The sequence below is a fragment of the Pseudochaenichthys georgianus genome, unplaced genomic scaffold (genome assembly GCF_902827115.2).
Source record: "Pseudochaenichthys georgianus unplaced genomic scaffold, fPseGeo1.2 scaffold_572_arrow_ctg1, whole genome shotgun sequence".
In the NCBI taxonomy this organism is placed as follows: domain Eukaryota; kingdom Metazoa; phylum Chordata; class Actinopteri; order Perciformes; family Channichthyidae; genus Pseudochaenichthys; species Pseudochaenichthys georgianus.
The window spans coordinates 99,947-120,336 of record NW_027263132.1 but is presented as its reverse complement, the minus strand read 5'-3'; the positions used below and the strand labels follow the sequence as shown (position 1 = coordinate 120,336).

Genomic DNA, 20,390 nt, shown 5'->3' with positions numbered 1-20,390 from the left:
ATAGCATGCGGTCTGGTTCTCCCTGCTTACACGCGCTTTGATTGGCTAGCGCTTCTACTGTCAGATTTGCATAAACGTGTTTGATTGGCTGGCGCTTCCAGCTCAGCTTCCAAAGGTGAACATTGCTCAACTTTGGAATCCTGGAAATCTTCGCTTCGCTCCCCCACAATGCAGTTCGGCGAAAAGCGAGGCAAAGTGACGTCATCCCCATTCAAAGTCAATGGGCAGAGAAGCGGTGGAAGATTCGTCTAAAGCTGCTGTGCCAGCCAATCAAACACGTTTATGCAAATCTGACAGTAGAAGCGCTAGCCAATCAAACCGCGTGTAAGCAGGGAGAGCCAGACCGCAGTTCATTTCCTCATATTCCAAACGAGAAGTTACGGCAGCAAATCACCCGGTTCTTTACGACCAGAACTATTAACGGGATACAAACCGGAGGAACCAGCATGGAGGGAGGAGGCAGAGGCAGTGGGGGAAACTGGTAGGGTTTCGCCTGTTTGGGGAGTTTATATATATATATATTGCTCGCATAAAATCCCCGGGGTTTTTTGCTCTGTATGTCGGGGGCGGGAGATTCATCCCCAAGCTGTCAGACACGCCCAGCTCCAAGCTTTTCAAGATTTTTGAAAAGCTGCTGTGTGGACGTACCGTGGCCCGTCCACACAGCGGCGTGCGTTGGCGCTTGGCGGTGGGCGTGTCTGAAGCTTGGGGAGTCAACGCGACCAACAACCAATCACATGAATCTCCCGCCCCCGACATAGCAAAAAAGGAAAAGCCCGGTTCTTCTCCACTATTGCCAAAATGGATGCCGGTTTTGTAGCAAGGGTAGCACGGGCAAGTGTAGTAGCAAGGGTGGCTTTAGAGCAGGGGTGCCCAACCTTTTTTGAACCGAGAGCTACTTTTAAAGTTGCCAGTCTGCCGAGATCTACCCGTCCAAGTAGAGAGGCGTAGCCATTACTGACAGCCTACACACTTCTACTTGTATAAAACTGACCTTTGTACGATTAATACTTCATAAAATACTGCAGATCCTTTATCTCACCTCTTTCTAATCTACACACATACAAGTATTTAACTGAAGTTACACAGCAGTGTTGTTGATACAGAGTTGGAGTTTATTCACACGTCACTACAGTGGGTAATGTTTAAGAAACATTGAACAGTGCTGCCACATGTGACTCAGGAAAAAAGAAAAGACTCTGAACCCTTTCTTTGCCATTATATACAAATAGTGTTGCTACAAAAGTATAAATGAGGCTTACTAATAAGACAACTCAGATCTGAAGCTACTCAGGAATCTGCTGCAACAGTGCAATAAGAGACAACATTAATAGAATCAACCCCTTTTTTTGTTGCATTTTAGTTGATTATAAAAAGAAATGCCTTTAAAATAGGATGCAAGCAACACTAGCTTCTTAACCTGAACTGATAATAGACTATAATCAATTTATGTTTGCATTCTTATACCATTTTGTAAGGCAAGGCAAGTTTATTTATAGAGCACCTTTCAGCACCAGGCAATTCAAGGTGCTTTACAAACATGAAAGACATTCAGACAAAGGCATTTAAAAGCAGTCATTAAAAGGAAAAGCTAATAAAATAAACATTAAAAGTTACGGTGCAGTCTAATATATGAATAGTTCAATTATTTCGGTTTATTTATTCACAGAACCTCCCTTTGGAAATCCGAACATGTCCGTCCCGATTGTTAATTTAGACTGATTGTTTTCACCGTGTTTTGCTCGCATGACATCCACAACCGGACCCTCGGGAGGGTGTACTAGCCCCCTACCCTACTCTGCGTTCCATAAGTCGTTAAGTGTTACCTGAACACCCCGTGTTACCAAAACACTACTTTACAATAATTATAATGAATAAGTTCAAACAAACTCAAACTCACAGCTGATTAATAACGGTATCTAACTTGAGTTTTTATCATATCAAAAACCTGTTGAAATGCTTCTGTTATTTTTACTGTCCCCAAAAGTGCGTCGGCAGCCTCCAGGAAAGCTTCTTTCAGAACTTCGCCGTCTTTGAAAGACTTCATGTGTTTCGCAAGAACGTGACTGACACGATAAGATGCTATGGTAGAAGCCTTGCTCTTGTTGTTGGGCCTGGTGAAAATGGACTGCTGTGCATTTAGCAGTCCTTTCAGGCCCCTCCCCTTTAGCTGTCCTCTCAGGCCCCTCCCCTTTTCTAAAACAGAATATTGTTGTTCTATTTTTAGACACATCTCGCGATCGACTGGGAATCTCCGGGCACCCCTGCTTTAGTGTATGCAATGTCTCGCAGGAGGCCATGTAGTGTGCGTCGCTGTTGGGTACATACATCCGATACTCAGAAAACATCTGCAACGGGGGGAATACCACGTTCTGGTCCAAGAGCTCCGCCTGGACGGTGTACTGTTTCAGCAGTACGGGCAGACACACATATGCGTTTGTCAATCGGACCCGCCGAGCGACTCGCCATCTGCCTACGGTACGTTTTGTGTGTTTCTACTTCTTTAACCTGACCCTGTATATAAAGAGAGAGAATGCATGCCATGGATGAAGTCTGTGATTTAGTTCAGATGGATGACATTAATTAAGATAGCTAGGTAAATACAGTATTGCTCCCCTGTGTACATGGCGTGTGTGTGTGGGGGGGGTCTGTGTGTGTGTGTGTCTCTGTGGTCTGTGTGTGTCTGTGGTCTGTGTGTGTTCTGGGGGGGTCTGTGTGTGTGTGTGTCTCTGTGTTCTGTGTGTGTCTGTGGTGTGTGCGTGGGGGGGGGTGTGTGTGTGTGGGGACATACTTTTTTTAATCATGTATATTATTTTTTTCTCAGGTACCTGGCAACCGGTGACTCGTACAGGACCATAGCATTCAGCTATCGGGTCGGGCATGCAACCGTGGCTGTCATTGTCAGGGAGGTTGCGGGTGCCATCTGGACCGCCACAGACGGAGGACTGGAGAGCCATCGCTGCTGGGTTCCAGGAGCGCTGGAACTTTCCGAATTGCGTTGGTGCCATTGATGGGAAGCACATGGTGATCCAGGCTCCGGCAAATTCTGGGTCCCTGTACTTCAACTACAAGTCCACCCACTCCTTGGTACTGCTGGCTGTCGTGGATTTCCAGTACCTCTTCAGGGTAGTGGATGCCCAGTACCTCTTCAGGGTAGTGGATGCCCAGTACCTCTTCAGGGTAGTGGATGCCCAGTACCTCTTCAGGGTAGTGGATGCCCAGTACCTCTTCAGGGTAGAGAAGGCCCAGTACCTCTTCAGGGTAGGGGATGCCCAGTACCTCTTCAGGGTAGGGGATGCCCAGTACCTCTTCAGGGTAGTGGATGCCCAGTACCTCTTCAGGGTAGTGGATGCCCAGTACCTCTTCAGGGTAGGGGATGCCCAGTACCTCTTCAGGGTAGTGGATGCCCAGTACCTCTTCAGGGTAGTGGATGCCCAGTACCTCTTCAGGGTAGGGGATGCCCAGTACCTCTTCAGGGTAGGGGATGCCCAGTACCTCTTCAGGGTAGGGGATGCCCAGTACCTCTTCAGGGTAGTGGATGCCCAGTACCTCTTCAGGGTAGGGGATGCCCAGTACCTCTTCAGGGTAGTGGATGCCCAGTACCTCTTCAGGGTAGAGGATGTCGGAGGCTTTGGAAGGAGCAGCGACGGTGGGAGCCTGCGGAGTTCTGCTTTTGGAGAGGGCCTCCGAGATGGCAGTCTGCAGCTACCGCCTGACACCGTCATCACGGGAGCAGAGCGGCTCGGCCTTCTTCCCCATGTGTTGGTTGGAGATGAGGCTTTTCCGCTGCTGGACAACCTGCTGCGTCCGTTCCCTGGACGTCAGCTCACTCGCTGTAGGAGCAGATACAGTAGTGGTGGCTTAAAGCCCAGCTCTGCTCCGCGCCGTCCGTTAGAGGAGCCTGGTCAGATTAATAAGAAAAGGAGTTCAAAACTCCGGCATAAAAGTTATTACAATAATCTGATTTTAATGGTAAAAAGACACAATACGAAAATACAGAGCGCCCTGTAACAGAGCACTCCGGGCCCCCCGCTCCACTGCCGTGCGATCCAGGTATCGGGACCAGCCAGTCAGCAACAGGGGGCCCGTGCATGAATAAACAACAGTATATATGGACATTTTGGGGCGGAGAGTCACTTCTTATCTTCCACCGGACTGTACTCCTTTAATTTCCCAAGGAAGGTTTCACACAAACTATTCTTTCTCAAACAATCAAACATTGTACACAGATATATTAGTATCAAACATTGTACACAGATATATTAGTATCAAACATTGTACACAGATATATTAGTATCAAACATTGTACACAGATATTTTAGTATCAAACATTGTACACAGATATATTAGTACTTGAGATTATATTGGCCCCAAAAAGAACCTTGAAAAGGACATGTGTGTGCGTTTGGTAAGAGGAAGTGTATGTGTGTGTGTGTGTTGATATCTTGGTCAGGGAGTGTATTGTGTGTCAGGGTGTCTGGGAAAGTGTATGTAAGAAGGTTTATATATAGGATTACTTTAAAACAGTCCCAAATAATACATGTTTACTTTAATACAGTTTAGAACAATATCTGTTTGCTTTAACGCGAAAAGAGGATGTTCAACTACCGCCTCAGCCGGGCCAGGTTGGTGGTTGAATGTGCGTTTGGCCTCCTCTCATCTCAGTGGAGAATGTTCCGGCGTGTCATCACCACCAGCCCGGAGGTAGTAGAGTTGTGTGTGAAGGCCGCCTGTGTGTTGCACAACTTCCTCCGCAGGAAGACGATAGGAAGGACATCACGCACACCTGTCGCAGAGTCCACGGATGAAGCTCCAGCTTTAAGAGCTACCCATATTTTCTTTAAAAAGCAAATATTCCAAATGAGCCATTTTAAAAAGAAACATTCCTAATAAACATGTTTCTTAAATTGATATGATGCTTTGCTAACAACCTTTTTCCTTTTCCCTGTTTTTACTGATAAACCACTCGTGATTTCAACAGGTTTTCACATGAACAATTATACAGAAGACAGCACATTATACATCGACATACATGAAGCTTCTGTATCTTCCGTCTGTTGCAACTGACAAACGACATGAACAAGTGAAGACACAGTATAGCCATAACATACTTTAATTAACTTTTATTTATAATAATGTATATGTAATATTGTGAGTGAAGTGAGTGAAGTGATGAGTGCAAAACATGTGGATCAGTATGGCTGTAAATAACAAAAAAAAAAAGATTAATCAGTCTTCCTCCTGCTCTGCTTCAAAACATGCCTTATGAATGGCAAATTTCAGCCTCATCTTCTTTACCATGGACATCCTTCGCAATGAAGGCAAGAGGCCCCGGAGAAACAACTCGTCCTCGTCCCCCTCCACCACCACTGGACGAGGTTGAGGTAGTGGCATGGAGAGAACAGGAGCGATGGCTGACAGCAACCCTTTCTCAAAGGCGGACATCTCCCTTCCGCTTCTCCTTTTTCCCCGGCCCTCAATATTATCCTCCTCCTCTCCTCTCTACATTTGAATTACACCGGGCAGCGGCACAATATGAACTGTCAGGAAGACTCGGGTCATGGTCTAACTAACCTTATTTAACAGAAAATAAAATGGCAACAACAGGGCTTGGGAGCAGTGGTCACGTTAACCGAATACCCCCCCCGTCAGCGCGAGTGAGCGATACATTGTGCACTCGACTGGTAATAATGGATTATGACGGAAATGTTACGATCCTGTCCGTCAAAATGACTGACACCAAAAAAGTCTAAAGCCACCACTGCTTGGGAGAAAGAAACGATGTGATATTTGGGCCCATTTTCGCTACAATGAGGCGGAGAAAAAAGCGAATGCATTGTTTTATCAGAAGGGAAGCAATGTGGCCATAACACACACAGCTGGTAAAAACACCACAAACCAGATACTCTCTGCAAAGCTTCTTTCTTAAATCATTCAACCTGTTTTTCATCAAATAAGGACAAGATAATCTTATTTATTTATATACTAAAATGACAAATTATTGGTTTGACCAGTTTGACTGAAATGTTCTATAATCTGATGACTAAAAGAGACTCAACAGTTTTCATTGACAAAAAGTAGACTAAAATAATTAGTTTTCTTTGACTAAAATAAGACTAAAATGCTCAGACTTTTAGTCGACTAAATCTTGACTAAAATAGTTACTGTTTTAGTCGACTAAAATAAGACTAAAATGCTCAAACTTTTAGTCGACTAAATCTTGACTAATTAAAAACAGGATGAAGGTGACTAAATATGACTAAAACGAAAATTTAACACAGGACTAAGACTAAAACAAAATGTAAAAAATAGCTGACGAAATTAACACTAGTACAGGGGGTGGAGGCAGGGTTTGCCGGGGGATATTGCTGGACGTCTCACGGTCAATGAGAAATGGGGTTTAAAAAAAAAACATCACTGCCGTGAAACGCCAGGGCTTATATCCCCATGACGACCCTGCCCCGCTTCCTTTTGCCTCCTTCTCCCTAGCTGTCTCCTTCCGGAACCTGTCCCTCAGAGACTTCCACCTTGTCCTGCACAATTCCTCTCATGAAATGAAATAATAAAGTTAATTTGTTGAACTAATGAAAAGAAAATCCCTTTATCACTGTCATTTGCATAAAAGGTTTTACATTCACACTTTATATGATGAACATTTATGACATTAATGTCTATGGTGCTATTTTATGCTACATTCCATGCTGGCTAAATATACTGTCTATGCTAGCTAGCTGTCCATTCAATGTTAAAATTAAGTACACTGGATATATCAAATCAAGTTTGACTTATATAGCACATTTATAAACATTTATAAACGATTTTTGGTCGAGCCAAAGTGCTGTACAGTACATATAATAAAACTAGCCTACAGTAGAGACACGTTACAGCTAATACAACAGCAGTTTGTTCAGAATATCATAATATAAACTTCCCAAACTGGCGAAAACCTACCAGTTCCACCCACTGTCTCTGCCACCTCCCTCCATGCCTCGCTCCTCCGGTTTGTATCCCGGTAAATGGACAGAGTGATCATACAGCACCGGGTGATTCACTACCGCTATAATTAATTTCTCCTCCATTTTTTGGAATATGAGGAAAAGACCTGCGTAGCCTCTCCCAGCATACACGCGGTTTGATTGGCTAGCGCTGTACTGGCAGATTTGCATAAACGGGATTTCATTGGCTTGCCCTCGCCCTAATCAAATCCAAACTGAACTGAGACACTTCCATAGGTTCATTGAAAAGACCATAAAACCACCTTAAACCCGCGAGTCCTACCTTTGATAACGGCGCGCGCGTAGCAAAGAGAAAGGTTTTCTGAAACTGCCGGCAAAGTTTTATAACTTACATTCTTCTGGTCACCGGTCATGTGATCACGTCACGTGACAATGACACATTCCCCACACATATATAAAGAAGCAGCCTGTCACTTGAAGCAAGCATCCCGCTGGCCTCTTTCCATCGGAGTGGACACAAGATGGTGAGTTTACCTTCCTGCTTCCTGCGCTCTGAATAGGAATATCTTAAGCATCCGTTGTTTTAATTAAGTTTAGGAACATTGGATTACTTTTATGCAACATGTACACCAATAGGATGGATATATTTGTTTTCATTGTTTCAGTATTTACACTTAACTGCACCGGCTGCTTTCAAAATGGCAGTCAATGAAGTCCGCTACTTTATTTATACTTGAGTTATTCCCTTTTTTAAACGACATATTCTACAATAATCCTGACGGATGTCAAATCTGGTTTCAATGGATCTTTTCTCCGCACTGTTCGTAACCCGGCTCTCCCTCAGTAGAGCTGGTGGTTCCATTCCAGTGCTACAGTGAGCCCATCGAGGCAGGGGAGCAGTGGCTGTCTGTGCTGGCTCCCCGTTCACTCTCTGGAGACATCTGGCTCTGAGCCCAGTTGGATGTATTAAGTTTAAGAACATTGGTTTTCTTTTACGAAAAATGTATGCCAATAGCATGTATACATTTGTGTTAACTGTTTCCGCGTCTTCCTTTTGGTGTCCGACAAGCGTGCACATGTTAAGCTAGCCATGCTAAGCTAGCCATGCTAACAGTGTGGGTAACTTTAATTACATTGACCTGTTGGAAGCAGAATATGTGACTCACTTTACTTGCTTTTTTATGGTGGGTTTGTCCACGATGGAGTTGTGACCAAGGAAGCGTCCTTGGGTTTCGTGAAAGGCGCTATATAAATTATTATTATTATCATGGGCAGTGGCAGCGCCAGAGTGTTTTTGTTGGGTAATCTATGGTAGGGCTAACCCATACAGTGTAATCACATACAAGTCAGTATTTGTAATGTGATTACATACACGCTATATCGCACCCCTTGACAGTGAAACGCCACGTGAGGCTTTTATTAGTCGCCTTTTATCAGCTAAAGGTGTGAGTTTAACTATACAATAACATATTCTGCTAATGCCACGTTTTACAACATGCTACAGTACGCAGCGGCAGAAACGAGAAAAGTTGGCATATAGGAAGGAGTGAGAGAGAGACACACAGCACACAACAGGTGGCCTGTGTCTCTATTGTCATACAAAACACTTTTTCAAATGACCCATTATTACAAAATATATTCACTCTTCAGGTGGGTCGTGTGACTCTGGCACCTGTTCGCCTTGTACCTCAATGCGAGGGCGTTTAAGAACAAATCTATCCATCCGAAATATACAATTAATCCTAGAAGTTCTGCTGTCTGTCTGCAATTTACTCGGCGCGAGTTTGGGGACTTTTCACTGTGAACGTGAAGAATCGGTAATGCATGACGCAGCAGACCAACGTGTCGTTGCTCTGATTGGCTGTAGGTCTGTTCAAATTGCATTCGGAGGCATTTTGATCTGACCGCGGCCGCGCTGATATTATAACGCGAGAGAATTTTCACACCTTTAGTGTATAAAACTCCCCCACTACTTGGACTGTTCCTTGCACCCCTCTAGCATAAGCCTGAATGGTCTCAACCATATTGCGTCAGTAACGTGCACTTGTTGTTGCAGCAGGATCAGTTTGTGTGTTGTGGACGCGACCGGTAGATTTCCGGTAGATTTCCGTAATCCGTGTTCTCAACATGCTACTTTAACATACTTTTTCAAGGTGGGGCTAAGCCATCTCTCGGTATGGCTGCAGCCTACCCCAGCCATACCCTGGCGCCGCCACTGATCATGGTTAAAGGCTGTGTTGTGGGAGTCCAGAAGAGGCGCTGACTCTGCGCGAGGTAAGGACAGACTGCAATGCTTCATATAAACCCGTGTGGCTGCTGAGCGCCCCTGGTATAGTTTAACTTGCTGAGGTGGGAGTCAACGATTCTAAAGAATATCTTAAAATAAAATCACTGACTTGGTTCCCAACACAAGTGTTAAACTCTGTCTTTTTTATTCCCAGTCTCTGCTCGTGCAGAGCGACCGTCGTGCCGTGGAGAAGATCGCCCTGAAGTTCATGGACACCGCTTCCAGAGCGTGACGGAGGAGAAGGCGTTCCTGGTACGAGTTTGAAAGCTGTACAAAAGCATACCTCTCCATCACGTTTATTTTCTTAGTCTCCAAGACCTTTATACTTATGTGTGCACATTTTGCCAGCATACCATTTAAGAAGTCTGAATATCAATTAAGAATTTGGAAGCATTTTTATTTTCTCCGCGCTGTTCGTAACCTGGCTCTTCCTCAGTACGAGCTGGTGGTTCCATTCCAGTGCTAGAGCGACCCCATCGAGGCAGGGGAGCAGTGGCTGTCTGTGCCGGCTCCCTGTTCACTCTCTGGAGACATCAGGCTCTGATCCCACACATGGACTACATGCGCATCTTTCTAAAGTCTAGCCAAACGATTGATCGTCTCTTTCTTTGACCACTCAAGAAGGACCGTATCTCCAGCTCCAGCATAGCAGTGATCAGCAGGACAGCTTGGAGTCCGCTTCACGCAGTCGCTGTGTCCACAGGGAAGAGCCACGGGATCCTTCAGTAGCTCCAGACGGATCGGACAAGAGAAGGTTTCCCGGTCTAGAATGGATATATTTGTTTTAGTATTATTGGAGTATTCGTTGTTCCCGCGTCCGAGGAGAGAAGCTTCAAAGCTAAGGGACGATGGAGTCTCTGAGAAAGGTCAGATTGGTTACTTTAGTTAAATGGCGTGGGAATGTAACAGACGGAAGGTAGTCGGGGGAGAGAGGCTGCAGCTCCCTCTCGCAGGCCGGCCGTGGAAAAGAGAGCGAGACATGTTAGTTCCTCCCGCTTGGATCTCCCCCTCGCTCCTCCTCTCTGGGCTGTGACGTAATCTTCCACCCTCCTTTCACCGATGTCCGATATCGCGTGAAACCGGATTTAGACGTAGTGTCTTCATTGTATAACTCCACATGCCTCTTCTCCTCGACTCTCTCATGACTTTTTATTCAATGCATTTTAACGGCTGCATCGTTTGTAACACAAAGCCGCTAGCCAAGCTTACTGTTGCTATTTCAGAATAGCTTTTCAAAACAAAGCTTAGCATCGACGTTAGCCACAGGCGAATGCTAACCGGAAATGTTTTCACAATAAAACAGTTTTAAGATTACTGTATGTTGAAACTAAATTACATCATTAAACATTGATTTCAATTTCTTACAGCAGTTAACTTGAATTACTTTGACCTGTATTCGAACGCAGATTTTAAACTTGTCCACTATTATATTAGAACGCATTTCTACTTGCTTCCGTTATTCCAAATACGCCCATGCTGTATTTCAGACCCTCGATGCTTAGTGTTGAGCTAGGCCGCGCTTACGCACAGTTAGCTCTGCGGATGAACCGGCTGACTTCACTCTTTCCTCCCTCCAGTCTCACCGTGAATGTTCGGCTCCCCGCCGCGGGTCCCTGGGCTTCTTGCCCCGCACGAGGAGCCGTCATCGTGGTAAGGCGAAGAGCTTCCCCAAGGATGAGCCCACCAAGCCCGTGCACCTGACCGCCTTCCTGGGCTACGAGGCCGGCATGACCCACGGCGTCCACGAGGTCGACCGGCCTGGCTCAAGTGAGTGGACGGAGTTTAATTTTAAATGAATTTGCAGCTAACTATTATCGATCAATTGTTTGGGTGAAAACATTCGAGATGTCTGTCAGTATACTGCCGGTGATGATCCCCTCGACGGGCGGACATAATGGGGCTTATACCCCTTGATGAATGTCGAGCACTGAGCGCAGTCTACACCGTATCATAAATACTACAGCGGTCACAAGTCAGGAAGGTTCTTCATATCTAAACTATTGTTTTCTATCTCAGAGGTGAACAAGAAGGAGGTGGTTGAGGCTGACCATTCTTGAGACCCCTCCCATGGTTGTTGTTGGTTACGTCGGCACACCCCGTGGCCTGCGTTCCTTCAAGACTGTCTTCGCTGAGCACCTCGGTGAAGAGTGCAAGCGTCGATTCTACAGGAACTGGTGAGTTGCTGCGATACATTTAAACGCCTCATTGAAGCAGTCGGTTGCCCAGTTCCTCTGGCAGCTCCGCTCAGGTAGCATGTGCCCTGATGAGCTCAGGTGGCATGTGCCCTGATGAGCTCAGGTGACATGTGCCCCGATGAGCTCCGGGCTCCTCTGGCCAGTGGAAAGTGCTTCTTAGAAACTGCGCCATGAGCTGGATTCCTTATTGGCTGAGAATGCACTCTTTCCACATGGATTGGATGCAAGCAGCTATCACTGTGTTCTTCCGCTGGCCCTCTTGGGTTGTGAAGAACCTGTGCCAACCTCTGTCTCCTCCTGTGGGGTCTCGGGTACGAGTCCAAGAAGAAGGCCTTCACCAATTACGGGCCACCACAAATGGATCTCATAAAAAAAAAAAGATATTTTATTTTGGTGGTCTAATGGATCGTGAGGCGGGCTGATGATCGGAAGGTTGCGAGTTCAAATCCTGCCTGGAACACCACTTGCCCTTGAGTAAGGCACGTAGCCCTCGGTTACTCCAGGGAGAATGTCCCTGTAAGTCGCTTTGGAATAAGGCGTCTGCTAAATTGTAAGTTATATTTCTGGGAGAATAAACTCCACAGATCCTCAACTCCGGTGTGTCTCTCATTAACAACGCAACACAGAGCAACAAGCACGTAGTCTGCTACAGTAGCCATGAACTCACATGTATTGTTATTTGAGGGGGGGGATGCGTGGGCCACCCGAAAAGGTTAAGGGGCCTTTGGCTTTTCTTTTCTTTGTGCGGTGCCCCACAAACAGAATCAAATTCTGTGGGAAACACTGTGGTTCCATGAATAAGTACTGCCAGGTTATCTGCGTTGTTGCGACCTGGGAGACGCAGCATGTCAACGGGTAGAAAAAGGTGTTTATTTGCACAAACGGTTCAAATGAAGTTCTGTGTCCATTAGGGGTGTAACGGTACCCTTCGGTTCGGTACACGTGTGTACCGAAGTGTACCGAACGAATATAACGTTAAACGTAAAAAATTGAGAACGTGAACAACTTCTTGGAAGTAATCTCAGGTGCTGCGTCGCAGCATTCAGAGTAATTTGCTCCCATTGGGCTCATCGCGTCATAGAGCGAGCAAGTCATTGGACGAGAGGGCATGCTATGAGAGCTGGTCAGAGGGATGCGTTCAAATGTAGTCAGTAATTTGAGGAACTGTCGAAATGGCGAACGCAGATAAAGTTGAGCTCGAGAATCCTCCAGCATCATTGAAGTCTCCGGTTTGGGAACATTTTGGTTTTGCAGTTACGTACAAGGATGACGGACAAAGACAGGTGGACCGAACCAAAGCTGTTTCTCGGCATTGTTCAACTAACATTGGTTACGCGGCTGGCAACACATCACACTCATTTGAAAAGGCATCACCCGAACGTCAATATCACCGGTACCAAAAGACTGAAGTCTAAACCCAACTCCCGCTAGCATTTAGCCTCCACCACTCGCAGAGAGTTCAGACCGAGCCAAAGCTATTACAAACGCCAAGTATCCTTATGTTGCCATGGTAGCAAAGCGCTACCTGGCTGTATCTGCTACCTCTGTCCCTAGAGAGGGTGTTCTCCACAGAGACATTGCTAGTGCCAGCAGATCTGCCCTTTCAGCAAGCAACGTGGACAAGTTCATCTTTCTTTAAACAACATGAAAATACAATGACAAGCAAGTCCTGATGTCAAGCTGGCTGCTCAGGTACAGTACAGTACAGTTCAAATACAGATATTATTATATTTTGTATTTATTTGAGTGAATATTCATAGTTTAATAATAATTAAAAACCCAAAACTAATAGTTTATGTTTTGTGAGTACTAGTACAGTTCAAATACAGATTATTTCAGTTCATCGAAATGCTGCACCTTAATGTTTATTTTGTATTTATTTGAGTGAATACATTATTCACAGTTTAATAATAATAAAAAGATATATGTTATGTTTTGTGATAATTTTTTCTGCTGTACCGAAAACGTACCGAACCGAAACCTAAAAACCGAGGTACGTACCGAACCGAAATGTTTGTGAACCGTTACACCCCTAGTGTCCACTCATCAGAGCCGGTGCCTGCAGGAGAGGACGGAGAAGAGCAGAGAGGCTCTGAATAGCTGCACCGGACCCAGGTGCCCCGAGTTACTGCAGCACGGACAGAACAGCCACACCCTCTCTGCTGATGAACTCACCGTGGCATCACAGCCCCCCCCCCCCCCCCTAAGACGGGGGTCCACGACAACCCACATCCTCCTCCTTAACTCCAGCTTTTTGCTTTCCTTCCTAGGACTGGAGGACGCTCCTCCTCCTCCGCCGCTGTCTTCAAACTCCTGCCTTGTGACTTCGTACTGCTTCTTCGCCTCCACGGCCTTCATGTCCCGCTCCTCCTCGGGGTGGCTGGCGTTGAGCCGCAGCATGTCGGCGCTCATTGCACACGCAGGTTAGTAAAGCTCACGATTACAACGAGGTGTTCATTTTCCTGCTTGTTGGCCCGTCACCATAAATGCATGTTTTGGACAACGTGCGGTCCCAGAAACGACTGGATTAAACGTCTTTATCATTTTAAGACCTATTTGTTTGCCACTTTAATACAATGGCATAATAAAACCATTTTTAAAAGACTTTACTTTCTCCATAATTGTGGTTTAATGCAAATCTAAAATATAGGAATCCCCATATGGGGCAAAAGGAAAGATCGATGTCGCACGATAAATCCAAGTAACTGACGGGCCGACCTGCTGGTCTGTCAGTGAGGAGACCACGGATGATTGCACCGGCGTGGTGCCCGATACACATGAGGATACCTTCCAGCTGCCTTCCTTCTGAGACGACAAACGTGTTTCACTTGACATGGAATTATGATTTCCCAGTTCTGAGGTGCATTTTATTCCTTCTGTTTAGATGCGCCTGCTGCCCGTTGCGCAGAAGAAGTGTCCTCTGATGGAGGTGCAGCTGAACGGAGGCAGCACCTCTGACCAGGTGGGCTGGGCCGTGAGAAGCTGGAGCAGGCCGTTCACAACGTCTTCACCCAGGACCAGATCGATGGCATCACCAAGGGTCACGGAAACAAGGGCGTCACCAGCCGCTGGCACACAAAGAAGCTTCCTCGCAAGACCCATCGTGCTCTGCGTAAGGTTGCCTGTATTGGTGCCTGGCATCCTTCCCGTGTCGCCTTCTCTGTGGCCCGAGCTGCCACCACCACACAGATCTACAAGATTGGCCAGGGCTTCCACACCAAGGAGGGCAAGCTGCTGGAGAACAACGCTTCCACAGAGTACGATCTGTCGAACGAGAGCATCAACCCTCTGGTAAGTGACAGTCATGGGAATTGTCCCGTTGAAGTCCTCTTGCCTGGAAGCAGAATATGTGACTCACTTTATTTATAGTCAAGTCGTTCCCTTTTTAAAAAGACCTATTCTACAATAATCCTGATGATTAAATCTGGTTTGAATGTATATCCCGGGGTTATGTTATGCCTGCTGTGACGTGAAGCTGCCGCTTGTAATTATGCCGAAGCTTCAAAGCTTTATTTATCATCTGAATTTGGAGAAACAAGTTTAATATTCTAAAAACCAGGACTTTGTTTATTTAAAATCAGATGAAAACAAACTGCCGTGTTATCTCTGATTACTATACGCTGTTCATTCATAGTTTCAGCGGGAGGGGGTGGGGGCGGCGCTGAGGAACAGCAGAGTGCGGGCTGACGGGGGACTGTGTGGACACGCCCCTTATCGTGCGTCAGCAGAGGCTCCAAGTGTCTGAGGTTCAAGTTAGACGACTGATGTCTGGGTTAGTGTTCATGACTTCATGTTTGTGTCCTCTTAATGGTTCTTCTCAATGCACACACACTTTCCGTGCTTTCCAATAGTTTCATTCCACTGTTGAATAACCCGTTCAATACAAAGATGCCACTTGTAAAAAAAAAGTAACATATCTGTGAACTGATATTTGCTTGGTGGCTTATTAGAGGATGTTCCCTGAAAGATTGTAAAATGTCGATGAAGATCAGACTTAGTATATTTGTTAATAATTACTTGCAACACATGTGTGTCTGTGTTCCAAGTGAATCTGCTGCCCCCCGGTGGCCAGTACATGCACTGTGGCCCACCACCATCCAAGTTGCCCATCCCTGTTCTAAAGTATAGCCAAACCATTGATGGTGTCTTTCTTTGATCTCACAGGGACCACTCAAGAAGGACGCTTCACCGAGGAAGAGACTGCTTGAAGTCCTCTCCCGTCTGTGCTGCTTTGACTGTCGCCATCATTCCTGTACTGCAGCTATTTAATAAAAAACAAACTCAAAGATTGTTTCATATCCTTCTTGTAAAACATTATACTGACAAACATGTGTACGTAACTTATTACAAAACACAAGATGTGTATGTACACTGAACAAAGATATAAATGCAACACTTTTGTTTTTGCTCCCATTTTTCATGAGATGAACTCAAAGATCTAAAACATGTTCTGTTTCCTCCTGGGACCCAGCCCATTGGAGAAGTCCCCTGGAGTGGACATTTTGTTAACCTGCATCTCCTGTTACTCTTTTGAGCTACTCTTTCAGTCCCTGATGTGCTGCACAGAGGACATCCTGGTCTTTCCAGTGATGTCATTGGTTAAAATTGCATGCTGGGAAGTTCTGCTTTCTTTTCATCCAAAATGGCTGACATACGAAAAACAAAATTGTATAGAAGCAGGAGAAGTCAAATATTGTTGAATAATTGTCATTTTTACCATAAATCATATATATTCTTGTTAACATGTGAGGAACTATAGAATTAGTTCTGAAAGCATTAAATAATTCAAGTTTTCAAATAACAGCCCTTTTATAAATGTCCATTCTAGTGGACGTCAGGACCGTCTTCATTGACTTTATGACTCAATATTGTTGCAGCTGAACTGAAGCAGACATTTTCTGCACCAGATGGTTCAGGGAGATTCAGATGATGAGCTCTCAGGTGATGAGAGAGGTGAGGCTTTCACACCTGGGATAGAAGAGGGTCAAGAAGAAGGGGGGGGGGGAAAGATGCAGGAGGCTCCATGAGCGCACAGATAGATACATAGGGACGAGCTGGAAAGACATGGCCCCCTGTGGGCCAAGAGCAGCACGTATGTCTTTTTTATTTAAGTGGAGCCATGACAAATGAGAGTTGCCTCAGGAATGTCAAGTTTGTTTCTATGAGCAGGTCAAATGGAGACAACTTCCATAAAACTAGTCAAGATGACGAGTCAATGAGGTACTTTCCCACTACATCGACTACAAATTCTTTGAAGATCTGGAAAGATTCACCAAAAAACAAGCTAGTTTTATATTGACCAAATAAACAGCAACGTTCAGATCAATTACTTATTCATGTTTTAAATAAAGGTGAATGTATTATTGTATTAATATCACTCTATAACCATAATACGTTACATAGTCCATCTGTTAATTGTGGCTGTCTTTTCAAACTAATATGGTCCCGACGTCCTCTCCAGTGGGCATACTGTAACATTTTTAAATAAAATAAAAAAAAAGTCTAAATTGCAAGATGTTTTTTTAACCCTAATAGGAAATCACACAAAAAAAGGAAATTGGAAGACACTTTTTTTCCTCGGGTCACAAAATAACCATTTCTCTCAAATATAGTTCACAAATCTGAAAATCTGTGATAGTGAGCACTTCTCCTTTGCCGAGATAATCCATCCCACCTCACAGGTGTGGCATATCAAGATGCTGATTAGACTGCATGATTATTGCACAGGTGTGCCTTAGGCTGGCCACAATAGAAGGCTCCAGAGGGAGAGGGGAGGAACCTGCAACACAAACACTTAGTCAATTATATTGCCCACAATCTGCACACAAGAAAACTATCGACAGAAACTAAAACTAAAAAAGCACTAGAGGACAGTAGTCTTCTTCCCGACTTGATTACATTCCCTTATTTTTTTGTGTACTATTTTTACATTTCAGATTTGCTTGGCGAGCTACTTATTGAGGGCTTGGGCTTATCGCGAGCTATCGACGTGTTGGAGACCCCTGCTCTAATGGGTCAGAGTAGAATGACAAATAGCGTTAGTTCCGCCTATTCCGTCAGCCAAGAAATCATTTAATCATAAACTTTTTTTAACTTTGTTTTTCATTTTCAGGGGGGCCACAGGGGGGTCCAAAGTCAGTGTTAGGGGGGTACTGCCCCCCCCCCAGAACCGCCCCTGGGATCCACAATATTCTACAATACAATCATTCATAAAATAAATGGCCAATAGTCTTTTCTTGTAGAACACAAAATGTACAGGAATTAATATATTAGACCTCTTTAAATTACACTCCATTATAAGTGTCTGGAAATATCATCAGAGTGAGACGTCTTTAATTTGTATCTCCTTATCGGTGTCTGGAAACATCATCAGAGTGAGACGTCTTTAATTGCTATCTCCTTATCGGTGTCTGGAAACATCATCAGAGTGAGACGTCTTTAATTGCTATCTCCTTATCGGTGTCTGGAAACATCGTCAGAGTGAGACGTCTTTAATTGCTATCTCCTTATCGGTGTCTGGAAACATCGTCAGAGTGAGACGTCTTTAATTGCTATCTCCTTATCGGTGTCTGGAAACATCGTCAGAGTGAGACGTCTTTAATTGCTATCTCCTTATCGGGTGTCTGGAAACATCGTCAGAGTGAGACGTCTTTAATTGCTATCTCCTTATGGGTGTCTGGAAACATCGTCAGAGTGAGACGTCTTTAATTGCTATCTCCTTTATCGGTGTCTGGAAACATCGTCAGAGTGAGACGTCTTTAATTGCTATCTCCTTATCGGTGTCTGGAAACATCGTCAGAGTGAGACGTCTTTAATTGCTATCTCCTTATCGGTGTCTGGAAACATCGTCAGAGTGAGACGTCTTTAATTGCTATCTCCTTTTCGGTGTCTGGAAACATCGTCAGAGTGAGACGTCTTTAATTGCTTATCTCCTTATCGGTGTCTGGAACATCGTCAGAGTGAGACGTCTTTAATTGCTATCTCCTTATCGGTGTCTGGAAACATCGTCAGAGTGAGACGTCTTTAATTGTTATGTCCTTATCGGTGTCTGGAAACATCGTCAGAGTGAGACGTCTTTAATTGTTATCTCCTTATCGGTGTCTGGAAACATCGTCAGAGTGAGACGTCTTTAATTGTTATCTCCTTATCGGTGTCTGGAAACATCGTCAGAGTGAGACGTCTTTAATTGTTATCTCCTTATCGGTGTCTGGAAACATCGTCAGAGTGAGACGTCTTTAATTGTTATCTCCTTATCGGTGTCTGGAAACATCGTCAGAGTGAGACGTCTTTAATTGCTATGTCCTTATCGGTGTCTGGAAACATCGTCAGAGTGAGACGTCTTTAATTGCTATGTCCTTATCGGTGTCTGGAAACATCGTCAGAGTGAGACGTCTTTAATTGCTATCTCCTTATCGGTGTCTGGAAACATCGTCAGAGTGAGACGTCTTTAATTGCTATCTCCTTATGGGTGTCTGGAAACATCGTCAGAGTGAGACGTCTTTAATTGCTATCTCCTTATCGGTGTCTGGAAACATCGTCAGAGTGAGACGTCTTTAATTGTTATCTCCTTATCGGTGTCTGGAAACATCGTCAGAGTGAGACGTCTTTAATTGCTATCTCCTTATCGGTGTCTGGAAACATCGTCAGAGTGAGACGTCTTTAATTGCTATCTCCTTATGGGTGTCTGGAAACATCGTCAGAGTGAGACGTCTTTAATTGCTATCTCCTTATCGGTGTCTGGAAACATCGTCAGAGTGAGACGTCTTTAATTGTTATCTCCTTATCGGTGTCTGGAAGCATCGTCAGAGTGAGACGTCTTTAATTGCTATCTCCTTTTCGGTGTCTGGAAACATCGTCAGAGTGAGACGTCTTTAATTGCTATCTCCTTATCGGTGTCTGGAAATATCGTCAGAGTGAGACGTCTTTAATTGCTATCTCCTTATCGGTGTCTGGAAACATCGTCAGAGTGAGACGTCTTTAATTGTTATGTCCTTATCGGTGTCTGGAAACATCGGCAGAGTGAGACCTCGCCTCTTCCCTCTATGTCTGCCGGGCTGCGGCCACGTCATCAGACGCAACAACATCAAAGATGGCGGCGTCTGTCCGGGAGAAGCAGACAGGTTCGTCAAACTCTTTATTTCCCCTCTTAACGGTTATTTTCCAGCCGCAGACAGCGACGGTAACCGGGGGAAGACAGTCTAACGAACCCGGTGTTTGAACCGAAGGATCCATTGATGACTGTCCTGCTGCTAATCAGCTAACGAAGCTAACCAAATGAGCCGCTAGTTGAGCTTCTTAGCACACGTTACAGAAACCGAAACTCATAATACATCTCCCTCACTCACAGATGAATTAAATTATCAACTAACCAGACTGTGAACTAGTTAAGATGTACGGTAACTAGCAGCATAGCTTGTTAGCTTGCTAGGTTTGTAATGCCAATGTTAGCTAACTAGGTGAAGCTAGCCTGTTGCTAATATGTGTTTTGTGACAATTCTGAGTATTTAAGTGCTTCGGGATTTGTATTAAATACATAATTATACCTGATTATAACTTTAAAACGCTGCTGCTGCACTTAAACGTGAATTATGTACATTTTAAGCCACCAATAAACCAGAATACTTAATTCTGACTGATAAGAAATACATGTCAGAGATAATAGGTACAAAAAACAATATAGTTTTATATATTTTTTAAGGTTGGATGTGTTGAATAAACCGAGGCTTTCAATGTTCTTTCAACCAGGACTGTGGTTGAGTTTAATTAGTTCTGCTTTTCCACAACATGTAAAAGATCAGCTGTATTATGGGAGGACAAAACCACAAAAATGTGTTTCTGTCTATTACCAATATCTTTACTTGAATTATATTTAAGTGCCTCGGGATTCCTATTCAAATCCTAATTATACCTTTTAAAACGATGTTGTTGTCTTAGGTGATTTGCAAATTACAC

The 20,390-nt window shown here is 44.6% G+C and overlaps 1 protein-coding gene, 1 long non-coding RNA gene and 2 other non-coding genes across 4 annotated transcripts in view; 3 read left to right on the top strand and 1 right to left on the bottom strand.

Annotated features, from left to right (window-relative positions):
* Window positions 1–7,447: 7,447 nt before the first annotated feature.
* LOC117443267 (uncharacterized) lies at window positions 7,448–10,153 on the top strand. Its single transcript, XR_011642983.1, has 4 exons — window positions 7,448–7,480; window positions 9,110–9,230; window positions 9,398–9,495; window positions 9,865–10,153. It is a non-coding gene; the product is annotated as an uncharacterized lncRNA (long non-coding RNA).
* Window positions 7,770–7,899, top strand: LOC117443270 (small nucleolar RNA SNORA54). The gene has a single exon (XR_004551644.1). It is a non-coding gene; the product is annotated as a small nucleolar RNA SNORA54 (small nucleolar RNA).
* A 4,009-nt stretch (window positions 10,154–14,162) lies between the features above and the next one.
* LOC117443273 (small nucleolar RNA U83B) lies at window positions 14,163–14,253 on the top strand. The gene has a single exon (XR_004551647.1). It is a non-coding gene; the product is annotated as a small nucleolar RNA U83B (small nucleolar RNA).
* A 65-nt stretch (window positions 14,254–14,318) lies between these two features.
* The window catches only part of LOC117443266 (HEAT repeat-containing protein 5A-like), a 50,769-nt gene continuing 44,697 nt past the window's right edge, over window positions 14,319–20,390 (bottom strand). Inside the window, exons 25-26 of the mRNA XM_071202566.1 lie at window positions 17,118–17,217; window positions 14,319–14,772 (exon numbers count right to left, since the gene is read on the bottom strand). Coding sequence (XP_071058667.1) covers window positions 14,319–14,772; window positions 17,118–17,217 — 554 coding nt within the window. The remainder of the gene's footprint in view (window positions 14,773–17,117; window positions 17,218–20,390) is intronic.